The sequence below is a fragment of the Thalassophryne amazonica genome, chromosome 23 (genome assembly GCF_902500255.1).
Source record: "Thalassophryne amazonica chromosome 23, fThaAma1.1, whole genome shotgun sequence".
NCBI lineage: Eukaryota > Metazoa > Chordata > Actinopteri > Batrachoidiformes > Batrachoididae > Thalassophryne > Thalassophryne amazonica.
The window spans coordinates 26,591,101-26,604,332 of record NC_047125.1 but is presented as its reverse complement, the minus strand read 5'-3'; the positions used below and the strand labels follow the sequence as shown (position 1 = coordinate 26,604,332).

At 39.8% G+C, this 13,232-nt stretch overlaps 2 protein-coding genes across 2 annotated transcripts; one reads left to right on the top strand and one right to left on the bottom strand.

Moving 5' to 3' along the window:
* Positions 1-120: 120 nt before the first annotated feature.
* On the top strand, positions 121-6,210 carry tada2b (transcriptional adaptor 2B). The gene is made up of 2 exons (XM_034164287.1): positions 121-452; positions 1,917-6,210. Exons 1-2 carry the CDS (start codon positions 183-185, stop codon positions 3,129-3,131), a joined length of 1,485 nt encoding a protein of 494 aa, XP_034020178.1. The 5' UTR covers positions 121-182; the 3' UTR covers positions 3,132-6,210.
* An 892-nt stretch (positions 6,211-7,102) lies between these two features.
* grpel1 (GrpE-like 1, mitochondrial) lies at positions 7,103-13,117 on the bottom strand. The gene is made up of 4 exons (XM_034164288.1): positions 12,975-13,117; positions 9,500-9,647; positions 9,051-9,132; positions 7,103-7,831 (listed from the first exon to the last, which is right to left on the bottom strand). The coding sequence occupies exons 1-4, from the start codon at positions 13,115-13,117 to the stop codon at positions 7,485-7,487; spliced, it is 720 nt and encodes a 239-aa protein (XP_034020179.1). The 3' UTR covers positions 7,103-7,484.
* Positions 13,118-13,232: the final 115 nt, after the last annotated feature.

The following is a 13,232-nucleotide window of genomic DNA, read 5'->3' as shown; positions in this document are numbered from 1 at the left end:
TTGCTCGTAAAGAAAAACAGTTTCGAATTGTTTCGGTTACTATAGCAACCGGCACCAGCAGCCAATCACAAGCTTCCGTCCTTCCCGCTCATTAATATGAAGGGAAGGACGCCAGGAGCTCGCGCTGCGCACGCGCGCATTTCTGCCTCCTGACAACAGGCAGGAGGAGCGCGCGAGCCAACATGGCCGACGTGGGGAAGAAGTACTGCGTGAACTGTCTGGCGGACGTTACGAACCTGCGGCTCCGCTGCACCGACTGCCCGGACATCGAGCTGTGTCCGGAGTGCTTCTCCGCCGGGGCGGAAATCGGGAACCACCGGAGGTGGCACGGCTACCAGCAGGTTGACGGAGGACGCTTTTCTCTGTGGGGTCCCGAAGCTGAGGGAGGATGGACCAGCAGGGAAGAGCAATCGCTGCTCGATGCAATCGAACAGTACGGCTTTGGAAACTGGGTACTTTATTTTTAATTTTTATCATCGTTTCATGAAACTGAAATTATCGGGATATATCCCGAAAGGAGCGTTTGTGCAAAATGTTTAACATTATTAGCGGTATTTTGTAGTATATATAATATTTGATAGAAACTAGTTAAGCAGTCTTACAATTTAATTTGAAACCCAGTTTTCCCAAACTGTACACATTGATTTTTAATCAGTGTGGATTCAGCTAGAATGTGTACTTTATTTCCATATAAGGTTATTTGTCATAGTTCCAACAGATTTTAGTTATAATGTCCAGATTGTCAGTAGGTCATCAGTTTGACCTTTTAGAGGCACTAAAGGTAGAAAAACCTGCACCATTTTGTGCTCTGCGTTCCAGGCTTCGGGAAAAAAAGGCTCCATGCTGGCATCTCAACAGCCCAGCAATCTTGAAAATTACTTCAACATCATCGCACTTTGAAAAATGTACTTCGAAGTAAAGTTGGACTTGGCAGCATAAAAATAAGTAGAATAAATCCAGTAACAGCAGTATGGGGTAGAACAAGGCAGTAAAAATGGAACACAACTTTGTGGAGCGTTTAATAAAGTGTATTGTCCAGTCTTTGTGTGTATGTTTTCATGTAAAGTTGCTGCATTGAGTTTATCCACACCTCAGTTTAAAAAAAATAAAATAAATAAATAAGTGGATTGGATTGGGATTAGAGAGTCTTAATCTTTTAATCCAAAGATTACAGTGTGGAAATTTTAACTACACTGGACAGCTGCTTCACATACTTCCTGAAGTCTTGCACACTAGCGGAATAGGGCTCAGGAACGGACACCACCCCATGTTGCATGGTGGAGCATTTTCGTGTTCTGAACTGTTATAGTGTACATTCCAAAGCAATCACACACAAAACTCACATCCTCAATGCAAGAAAATCTATTGTTTTAATAATAATAATAATAATGAAAGTAGTCTTCCATGTATCAGTTGTTGTGCAACTCAGGATCATAAAAGCCCAGGTGGTAATCATGTCCCAAACTCATAATTAATCACAAGCTGTGGCTCGTCATCAGTTCTGCAGTGATCACATGTCCTCAAATAACAAATGTATACAAATACACATCTTGGAGACAAATTGACAGATAACAAAACAAAACTATGATTTGGCACCAGGTTTGCACCGGATGCCTTTCCTGACTCAACTCCATGTTTACTTGGAGAAACATACATAGTCGGTGGTCTTCTGAAAACATCCCCCATCTAAGTACTAACCAGGACCCACTGTGCTTAGCTTCTGAGATAAGACAAAATCAGGCCGACACAGAGCTGCTTGTGAATGTCAACACACAAATTTGTAAAAATCAGAAAAGACAAACCACTATAAAAGATTAAACTTTTTTTTAACCATAATTCACTTTTTCCCCTCGACCAGGGTTTGATTCTTTTGCACTGTATTGTAGTAACATCTTGCCCTATGTGTCATCTTTAAGGAGGACATGGCTGCACATGTTGGTGCATCTCGAACACCTCAGGAGGTGATGGAACACTATGTCACCATGTACATCCATGGAAACTTGGGTAAGGCCTGCATCCCTGACAGCATTCCCAACCGGGTGACTGACCATACATGCCCAAGCGGGGGTCCACTCTCACCGAGCCTCACCACTCCACTCCCTCCACTGGACATCAGCCTGGCTGAGCAGCAGCAGCTAGGCTACATGCCGCTTCGCGATGATTACGAGATTGAATATGACCAAGACGCAGAGAAACTCATTAGCGGGCTGTCGGTGAACTACGATGACGAAGACGTGGAAATAGAGTTGAAACGTGCTCATGTGGACATGTATGTCCGGAAACTCCGTGAACGACAGCGACGTAAAAACATCGCTCGAGACTACAATCTGGTGCCCGGGTTCTTGGGCCGAGACAAAAAAGACAAGGAGAAGGAGAAACCAGGGTCACTAGGGGTTATTGGCACTGTTGGTACTGTGGGTGGGGCGGGAACTGGCGGCAGCACAATTGGTTCAGGTTCCACAACAACAGCAGGTTCAGGTTCTGTTCCAAGTACACCCAAAAGAAAGATAAGTAAGGAAGAGAAAGAGCAGCGGATTAAGTTGCGAGGGCTCTGCCAGTTTATGGTTCACCGGGAGTTTGAAGAGTTTTTCGAGAACATGCATAAAGAGCGTGTGCTGAGGGCCAAAGTACGGGAGTTGCAGAGATACCGCCGCAATGGAATAACACGCCTCGAAGAGTCTGCCGAGTACGAAGCGGCACGTCACAAGCGAGAAAAAAGGAAGGAGAACAGGAGCATGGTCGCCTCAAAACGGGGCAGTGCAGGAGGTGGTGTGCTTGGATCTGGGCTCGGGCTGGGGGGCGGAGTTGGCAGTGGAGGAGGAGGTGCTGCTGGAGGATTGGGGGTCGGAAGTGGGATTAAAGAAGAAGGTAAAGATGGTGAGTTTGCTGCCATTGAAAATCTGATGGGCTTTGAGCTGCTGTCAGACAGGGAGAAGGTGTTGTGCAACTCCCTCAACCTCAGCCCAGCACGCTACCTCACTGTCAAGACCATCATCATCAAAGACCACCTCCAGAAAAGGCAAGGCATTCCAGCCAAGAGCAGACTACCTAGCTATTTGGACAAGGTGCACAAGAAGCGCATTCTCACCTTCCTCACAGAAAGTGGGTGGATATCCCGTGATGCCTCTTAAGGCTCCAGAGGCAGATTTAGTCAAGCTGGTTTTCAGCAGTACGAAATGACTGAAAACGTACATTCGAACAACCAAGGGTATTTGGAACATTTTATTTTCATACTGCAAATAGAACATAAATAGGCCTATATTTTTTTGACTTTTGCATTCAAAATCAACACTGTGGGTTTGTGGTATTTTGTTCCTTTCTATAACTTTTGTGTTCAAGTAAGTACACATTCAATGCACCTTCTCTAAAAACTTTAAAACCCAAATTTCCCTTATAGCACACATTACATTTTTTAAAAATAGCTACAAGATATTTCAGTTTTTTCATCACTGTCAAGTTTTCAGTTGGTTGAAGGACTACAAACACCAAGTTGACAGACTCTTTGAACAGCATGAAATGAAAGAAATTACTTTTATAAGCTTCTGAGTGACTATTTGGCATTATGGGCTAACTGGGTTGGGCACCTTTGGCTGTCCGTAAGGAAACAAGCAGAGGAAAAACACAAGACTTAAGCAGAGGCTTCTGGAGCAAAATGAAGATCTCAACAAGCTATGTTCTGCTTCAGTAGCCATCTAGAAAAGGTTTGTGGTACCACCAGCAATTGTACAATGTAAGAAGGCTGGACCATAAAGACTTCACACCACTGAGGAGTTATCTTCCAGTTATGCCAAATAGGTATTCAGAAGATTTTATAGGTAATTTCAACAATTTTTGGAGGGTTTTTTTTTTTTTTTTTGGAATCTTTTGTGCCCTTTAAAAATAAGCTTGTGAATGTAAACTTTTGACTCACTGAAAAGCTGACAGACTAAAACAAAACAATTTAAATGTTAAAACTACGTTACTGACTTGGATGTACTGTTTAAAAATGGAATATGTGCAATAAAGGAACATAGAGGGTTTTTCTTTTTTTGCCGTAGTGTTTTAATGTACAGGTATTTTGGATCACCTGATCAACCTTAATGCTATAATCCTTTGTATATGGAACTTGGATGCCCACATTAGATTTCAATGGCAAATCTGTTTATTCTAAGTAGTTCATTATTTTATTGACGTAGCCATTACTTCATTTCATCGCCACATGCCCCACCATATTATGGTGCTATTATTTCATTTAGATGGAGGTATATTGAGTTGCTGAGTGAGAATTGTGGGTAGTCTGCTGAAGTTCTAAGTACAAGGGATTAAAGGGTTCGCAGTTCCTTTGTAATACTTGCAGAAAATGTGTGCCAACCTAAAGTCTTTAGTTCTTGTAGTATCAATATTTATCTTTAGTTACAGGTTGATTAGTAATATGAAGAAATACTTGTAATCCAAGTGGCAAAGATGTATTAAAGACTTGGCTCCGTTTATATTTTAGCTAAATGTTCCAATGGTATCACCTGCGGTTACAGGTGCATCTATAGCTACGTACGTTTTTATTTTTACGTTAACAGTTGATGTTAGCCACACAGTTCTTAGTCTTATGACTTTAAACTTTCATTTCTCTGCCCATTTTTTTTCATGATAGTTTGAAGAAACTGGATCACGACTTCAAAAATAAGGGGAAAACAAAGCACCTTGTGCCACGCTAGTTTGACGCAGCTTTAAATGGACCCAAACAAGCTAAAATCCGAGCACTGACCAATAAAACACACACTGATAAACCCGCCTCCTTTCCTGCCACTTTCCCTTTTCTTTTACAGTTCAACATTTTAAAGCATTTTCCCATTTCTGTGCACACCTGGCTGTTTTGACTAGTTTGTGTATTTGTTAGATATGTAATTAACTACTTATGTTTTTTTTTTTTTGTTGTTGTTCTCTGCTGCTGTTCTGGCATCAAGCACAAAAGTTGACGCTGTTACGAGCTACCAATTAAGGAATTAAAGTGTTTTGGAATGTAATCTGGTCAGAAGAGGCTGGCATGCAGCCCTGTCCCATTATAAAATGTAAGTTTTTTTTTTTTTTTTAAGTTTTACTTAATTCATGATGACAAATACATTAATACCATCACTGACATGTTTCCTTTTTTTTTTTTCTTCTTTTTTTGCAAGCAGAGCTTAAAAGTAGCCAAAGTATTTAAAAGCAAATAAAGTTACTGAACTGGCAAGAGCGGAAGACTGATTATAAAAGTAAATAATGCGCTGTAGAATATGACAATCTCTCAAATTTTGGCTTTGCAAGTTTTATAGCATACGAGTTGTCAATTTGTTAGTCAAACTTGTCTCACCATTACTTCAGGAGGTTTTAGATGTTTTCTGCACACTTACATGGATGTAAGTGTGCAGAAAACTTGTGATTCTTTGGAGCTTTAAAAATATATATATTCAAAATAAGATGAAACTTTTGCTCTTGTTGAAATTGTTCTGTTTCGATCTGGATTTTTTTTAATGGTACATGGTGTGGATTAGATAGCAAGGGTCTTAAAACTTAAATGCAAAACTAATTTAAGGAAAAAAAACTACCAAAACATTCCAAGAGAATGTTAATTTTTTGTTACGTGCTGAAATTTATCTACATTTTAATTGGACGTCACAACTTCATTGATAATGACTGACCATCTTTTTTAAATAATGTAGCCTGATGGTCAGTTCATCCCATTATGTGAGGGGATGTCCATCAGTTCAGTTCACTGCCTCTTTATGCAAGCTGGAAGTCTGTTTAAACGCCAAAGTCCAGAACAATCTTGAAAAGTTGTAAAAAACTGGCCTACAAACACCAAACAGCGACCACAGAACTGATTGTAAAGTTTGTTCTCCTCCTCAAATTGCCTGGAATGATGTTTTTTGTCTGATTGAGGTTCAGTGTTTTTTTTTTCTCAAACATCAATAAATGCCAGTTGAAGCTGTTTGATGGGGTTTCTTTGTTCAAAAACCACAGTTTGAATGATCTTATTGCAATTTTTATTTTGCATGTGTACACAAATAGTTCTGAAATGGTTTGTGGTGAATTGTCTCAAAATGAAAATGTGGCAATATATTTTCTATGGTTGTGTGGGGTTTTGTTTACTTGTGTACATAAAAGAGCATTTGGAGAGACTGTATATTACCTACCTGTGAAATGTACAGTATTTTCTATCAGAGACTTTTATAGCGCTTGTAATAATAATAATAAAATACAAGTGTTTGAAGGGAAGCTATGTATTTTTCGGAAGCTCTGGGTGTAATGATGGTATGCCCTCGAGTGTTTGGTCACAAACCGATTTTTTTTTTTGTTTTTTTTATTTGGCTGTCCTGTTATTTGCTGCATGATAAACTGATGGTTCTAATAAAGGTGTAAAACTATACTTTAGCTTTTACCCTCTGTTGCTAAATTTTGACCAACAAACGCAACCATAAGGGGGGAGACAAATCTTGGGAAACCTAGTAATAATTTTGTAGTTTTGCCTCTGTACATTAATTAAAATTGTAGCGTGAATGTTTAGGAAGTTTAACAAAAATCACTAACCACTGAGGAATTTTGGCCTTTTTTTTTTATACATAGCACCTCCAAATTCAAATTGGACAAACTATTTTAAGTACACGTCACTTTTTCAGATAGATTATTTTCATAGGCAAGAACATTTCCAAGTCACTAATAGGTCTTGGACTTCATTATCCTCACTAATTAAGAAATTCAAACAGTATGATGCACTACAGTAAACCTCCCTGTGTGGTAGTTTTCAAAAACTGCAAGCAGACTGATGAGGGAAGCCACCAGCACACAGGATTAAGTTAACTACACACACTGCAAACATGACTGTTGGACCATCAGTCACAGGTGTGAGGTTGAGTGGAACAGGATTTTCTTAAAAGAAAAATGAAACCAGGGGTCATATTTCCCGCTGCGCCTTCTGCCAAGCTAGCTGAAATTTAACTGATGATGCAACAGACAAAAGTTGCACTGTGCCGTTTCTCCGTCACCGAACATTAACTTCTTTAGAGTTGTCTTGGTGGCTTCCCTCACTCGTCTCCTTTCTCTTAAGTTTGATACACCGGCAACAGTATGAGGAGTCAAACCGGCAGCCAGAAGTTAAGATGTTTTATTTTAACTTCCTTTCTTTACATTTTTAAAATTCACAAATCATGAACAGACAACGTGGGAGTTACGTTCAGGATTTTTAAACTTTTACAAATCTGGAATGATACCAAAGTTTCACTGCTCAATCTATAATCAGAGGGGAACTGACCAATTGAATATTTACTATCACCAGCACTTATGTAGCAAAAAAAAAAAAAACAAAAAAACAAACACTTTGGAAACTTCAGTTCGGTTGTTATTCTGTTGCGGGGCACTACTGGACTGGTGTAATGGGAGGACTGGATGCCTGAACCAGTCTACTGTACCTGAGGTTGTCCATCAGTCAGGCAACAACACAAATCCCACTTTTCCACAGTTACACCTCATCTCTAGGGGGCTTTGGCCACGCCTACCAATGCTGGCCTGAGAGTGCGACCGTGAAGTTTGTAGCCCACTTTTGTTACTGTGGCAACAGTGCCAGGCTCCTTGCCCTCCACAGGGGCGTGGAAGAGGGCCTCGTGCTCGTAGGGGTCGAACTTCTGTCCTTCAGGGTTGAGACGGACCAGGCCGTGCTTGGTAAACACCTTCTGGATCTGGACCTCAGTCATCACCAGCCCATCATACAGGCTCTTCAGGTGAGGGTTCTGACTTGTCACCTCCTCCTTGGGCACGCTCTGTGTGGCCTTCTCCAAGACGTCAGCCACCTCCAGCAGGTCCTTGCAGAAGCCTTGAATCCCTGGTCAGTTCAGAGATTAGATCATCATCTGACATGCTGTAGTTGCTATGAACACTGCTGTGCCAACGTGGTTGTCTGCAGTTAGACATCACGAACAAATAGCCAGTAACTAATAAACTACAAATACAAACTAGCGTGCCAAGGGTTGTAGGTTACCAAGTCAATTAAAGCTCAAGGCAAAATGGTCGCCATTTCCAAACAAATGAACCCACGCAATAATTTTGGAAGGCAAACAATGTCAATAACCAATATTGTGCCCTTGTTAAATTAAAAGAAAAGTTACTGGACAGTTTTTGAGAAAATTGGGTACAAATACCCAAATTGGCTTTTCAGCATAAAAATGGCCGCCAATATCAAACAAACAAACCTGACCTTTTTTTTTTTGTTTTACATGAAATATGTCAATAACCCATATTATACCCTTGGCAAATCAGAAACAAATTAGACAATTTTTGAGAAAATTACCATTAAGTGCTCAAAATGTCTATTTTCCGCATAAACATGGCTGCCATTTCAAAATGAACAAATTACGAAGATGATTTTTAGATGGCAACAATGTCCTTTCCAAATTAGGGAAAAAAAAAAAAAAAAAAAAGAAAAAGACAGTTTTTGAGATATCGCAATAAACGGACAACTACGACGGACGCATACGGTTAGCAGCGTATTGGCCGGTAACCCAACGAGCAGTCATGCATGCAGATGTTAGAATACTGCAAAATGCAAAACAGAAACCCAATTAGAGGGCCTTTAAGAATGTGGAAATGCACAAAATAGTGTTCCGTACTGACCCGGACCGCTCAGTCGGAACGACGCTTTAGTTCCCCATCATACAATGGGGCAGCATTCTAAGCATGTTTATCACCGTGTTACATGCATTTTCCATATTATGGAAAACACAAGAAACAACATTAAAAGACATTCAGACTACCTTCTTTAGACAAGAGTGAGACTGAAGAGTCTTTTTCCAGATTGTTCCAAAGTTTTTTTCTTGAATTCTTGTGACTTAAATGTTTTAACAATAAATGTAACTTACACTCCAGCGCAACATAATGTCTGGAAAACACGGTGACCTTTATGGAAAAGATGTCAATGAAAACAACATCCTTTGGACAGATTCAAATACAGAAACCAAGTACATTTGAGTAAAGTTGCGTAAAAACTGTCAAACAATTGAGCACAAGTAGAACACTGACAGGACTGAAAAGGAAGGCAGTTTTACCATATAATTTAGCATCTTCTATCATCTTCTCAGTCCGTGTCCTGAGGTTTTGTGTGTCCGCCAAGGCACGCTTATACTTTTCCTGGAAAACAGAGTTTGAAAACTCAATTCTATCTGATCAAGTCTCACTGCCACACACTGCTGTCAAATGTCTTCTATCAGTGAAACTACAACTAACTGCACTTTGAAAACGCTTGCCTGAAGGTGCAAAACAAATACTGCTGGGTTGATGATTTCACAACATCCTCTAATTCAACTTTCTTTCATAACTTTGCTTATTGTGGTTGTACCGGCACAGAAGTAGCACCAAACAAGGGTTTTTATAAATCTTAATCATGTTCACAACATCTTCCTTTTCATTTTCCCAATGAAGAGCACTGCAACATTCATACTGGAACACAGCAACAACTATGTAGCTAAATTAGTAATTTCCATGTCATCACACTTACAGTCATTTCCTTGAGGTCATCTTCCAGAGGGTTCTTCTCCTCCGCTGGGACTTTCTTTGCCGTCACTTGCTCAGGCTTTTCAGCCTCCTCCTCTGACCTCTGGCCATTTTTCTGCTGGGCGACCGTACATAACAACCGAGGAGACGCTCTGGAAGCAACACAGATAAACCAAATAAACAAGTACACATACAGATATGAGTGCGTTCCTCGTGCTTTACTACATTTCTATTTCTATTCCAGAGGGCACAAATCAAGCAGTAACTTTCAGCACAGATGATGATGTAATGCCGTTCCACTTGATGCAGAAGACGAACACCTCAAAACTCAGCTTGCAAAAGTTGCGAAACACTCCGGAACAGTGTTTCAAGTCAGCCGTCACTAATGTGCAGTATAGACGAGATTACTGTTTGAGCATCATCACTGGAATGTGCACGTGCAACAGCCACATCACAAGATCCGCAATGTGAACTAAGAGAAGAGCCTGAGTTGACAACTTCCTGCTGCTCAGCAGCTGTGCATGTTTGGGAAATGTCAGAAAAGTGGCGTCGTTTTTGTGTGTTGTGTTTGATTGTGAAAGAAGCTGTTGCACCCTGCGAAGCTTAAATGCAGAGTGTTTGGCTGAAGCACTTCAAAAGCAATGCTAAATTCACTTATACTCATTTGTCACGTATTAATCCTGCAGATTGTGCAGTAAATTCAGAATAAGACATGACAATTTTTTACAAATGTGCAATAGTCCAAACTACAAGCTCAGAACTGGTACATACATGCTTAGTGTGTGTCATCGGGAAGACAGTCATGTTAATTTCTAAGTTCATGTTTCATTTCAGCTGATATAAGCCTATATGATCCTTTCACCAACATTTTGCCATTGGTATTTTTTTTTTTTTTTTTTTTTTGGCAAAATGAAAACTTATTTTCCTAAATAAACAATGCAGAATAAAAACCTTGACTTTGGAAATGTTGTCAAATATGACTGGGATCCCTAGCACCCCTATCTCTTGTTCACATTAGCTACAAGAAACAAAAATGGAAAGCGAACAAAATAAACACACATTGGCTGTTGGAAAAGGTGACATTACATAGTTTGTCCAGCAGAGGGCAGAATGACAGCACTATTGACAATGCTGTCAAATATGGCTGGGATCCCCAGCACCCCTTGTTCACACTAGCTACAAGAAACAAAGGCAAGACGACCACTTTAGTCCAGTCATATTGAGACTTGACTAATTGCAAAAAAATGTTTTATATAGGATTCTCCTCTAATATACCCCAGGAATAGCATATTAAAAATAAAGAACAACAGAAGTGAAAGGGCCCAAAGTATGCTAATTTATGTTAATTAGGTATGAACATCAAAGGAACCAGAACATCAAAGGAACCAGTCAAACCAGGAAATCTTGTAGCTACCATCAAAAGAAATGTAATGTTATCTAAATTTACCTGTAGTGTAGCTAGAAATACTAGTAACTGAAATCGGGTGCCCTTTTGGATAATTAGCCAATTATGTAATCAGAATTAAGCCAATTATCACCATTATTGAAAAGGACACCACAACAATTAGAACTTCGAACAAATACGTATAAGTATCAAATTCAGGTGGTGTTCAAATAACATGTAAAATTCCTAAAGAGTTTGTAATTATGCAAAATGGCTTCAACAAAAAAGTACGCCTCATACCAGCAGGGCTGTGAATTTAATTGTAAACCAAATTATGCATTAACAGAGCAATTAAACTACATGAAAGTCATGAAGACTAAAAAGCTATTAAAGCATTTTTAAAAATCACAGCTAAAGCTTGTAAAATATTTTGAAAATGATGGTAAAATATCAGTAAAATAACATAGTAAAAAGTCACATATTCTTGTGTAAATTCCTGTAAATCCATTCAAAGCCACAGTGTCTTTTTTCCCATGAAAGAAAGTCTAGATTAATAATAATAATAAAAAAAAGTCACATAAGCTTGTCTGAAATCCTATTTGAACACCACGTTTATTTTCCAGGGAGAGAAAAAGTCATACCATGTTTCCTGAAGGCATAAGATGTAGTTCGCTTTTCCCCCCATTTTTTTAATCTTTCGGAAGTGTTGATGAATTTAATTCAAACCAGAGCCATTCCATGGATTTTTGAGTCCTTAAACTTTTTCAAACCGTCTTTTGCATTATCTTCCTTCTGTCCGACGTCACTCCGCGACACAGACATGCCACAAAATTCTTCTTTTAAAAAGATGATGGCTCTAAACATATCCAATGTCCACATACTATGTCACTGTCGTAACAGAAATGTTTCGAGTGAGGTATTTTTCTCTGTGGACTTCCGCGGATACTGATTTGTATCCGTTATACAGATCAGTGTCCAGGGATTTATAAAACTTACACGATGTCATACAAAAAAAGATAACCCTTCGCGATAGGCATTTTAAAAACTCAGTGACGATCACGATTACAGAGTAAAACACTAACACCTCCACCACCCCATGATGGAAGCTGCAGAATTCCTCGGATTCGCCGGGTTTTCACAGCCCTGAATAATGAAATGTTGTTCAGTATCTGGGCCAGTCAGAAGGATTTCTGCATGTTTCCTGAATTCAGAATCACTGAGAAGCATAATTAGCTAATTACCCAAAAGGGCACCCAATTTCAGTTTCTACAATTTCTAACACTACAAGTGAATATGTACAGCATTTCAGTCCTTTCAATGACAGATACAAGATTTCCAGTTGTTTGATAGTTCCTTTGATGAACTCTTAAAGCCTTTCTTTGTATCATTGACATCAGTGACCCAACAACACCCTGGTAGACGCTGTGTCATTACTGTGGCAACCAATGCGGATCACAGCTGAGTGAGGATTGCTACACAAACGCACAGATCACATCTCATCACTTACTATACATAAGGTGGACAATCAGTGAAACAGATCCGAACCAGATTATGTTTTAAACTGGCAGTCTGAAAACCATGGGACTCTCTAGACATCTCATTGGGTTTTACAGCTACAAATCTGAGTCTAAACCCTTCTTTGAAAATTACAGAGCCGTTAATAATTTAAGAGAGATTACCCACAATGTATTTGAAGGCCAACTAGATGAGGTTTAAAAAAATTTTAACAGCATAAGGGAAATCATTTGATACTGAGGAGTATTTAACTACGTTTTTAGAAGGATTCTGTACGGAATTCAACATCACAGTTAGCATTAGCTTAACTAGCAACCAGTCAAGATGTCATGTTAAGTCATCATCTGTTTGTACCAAAGACAGGCCTTTGACAAAACGCTCTTTAACCGCCTAAATTAGCCCAAAACACACACTGTATATGTCTGTGAATTTTTCACAAGAAGGTCAAAGATGAAGTTCAGCATTAGGAATGCTAGATGCTACATGCTAGCAGCAACGTCGGAGCGAACTTTAACACAAACAGCTCGTTTTTAAATAACGCAGCTGACGCTTTACCTTAATAACGCAGCTGACGCTTTACCTTAATAACGCAGGCGACGCTACAATGGAGCAGCTCTGTCTCACCGCCCGGACGCACCAACTCGCCATTTTTCTGCGAAAATCTTCCTCAGCCGGAGGACACACACACCTCTGACACACGTTATGGAAACATACGAACATCATCCCGACGACCCGCCAGCTGAACCAATCCCCTGTCAGTCTGCAGAGGGCGTCTGTCAACGCGCCAATCAGAGGTAGAGAACAGCGTGACGTCATGCTGTAGTTTGGTTGAGCTGAA

Bases quoted from the DNA above. Each gene is read 5' to 3' on its own strand.
- tada2b (XM_034164287.1), top strand. From the start codon at position 183: ATGGCCGACGTGGGGAAGAAGTACTGCGTGAACTGTCTGGCGGACGTT. The intron at 453-1,916 runs GTACTTTATTTT...GTCATCTTTAAG, and splicing joins AGTACGGCTTTGGAAACTGG to GAGGACATGGCTGCACATGT.
- grpel1 (XM_034164288.1), bottom strand. From the start codon at position 13,117: ATGATGTTCGTATGTTTCCATAACGTGTGTCAGAGGTGTGTGTGTCCT. The intron at 9,648-12,974 runs GTAAAGCGTCAG...TGTTGCTTCCAG, and splicing joins GCGTCGCCTGCGTTATTAAG to AGCGTCTCCTCGGTTGTTAT. The intron at 7,832-9,050 runs GTAAAACTGCCT...TGAACTGACCAG, and splicing joins AGAAGATGCTAAATTATATG to GGATTCAAGGCTTCTGCAAG.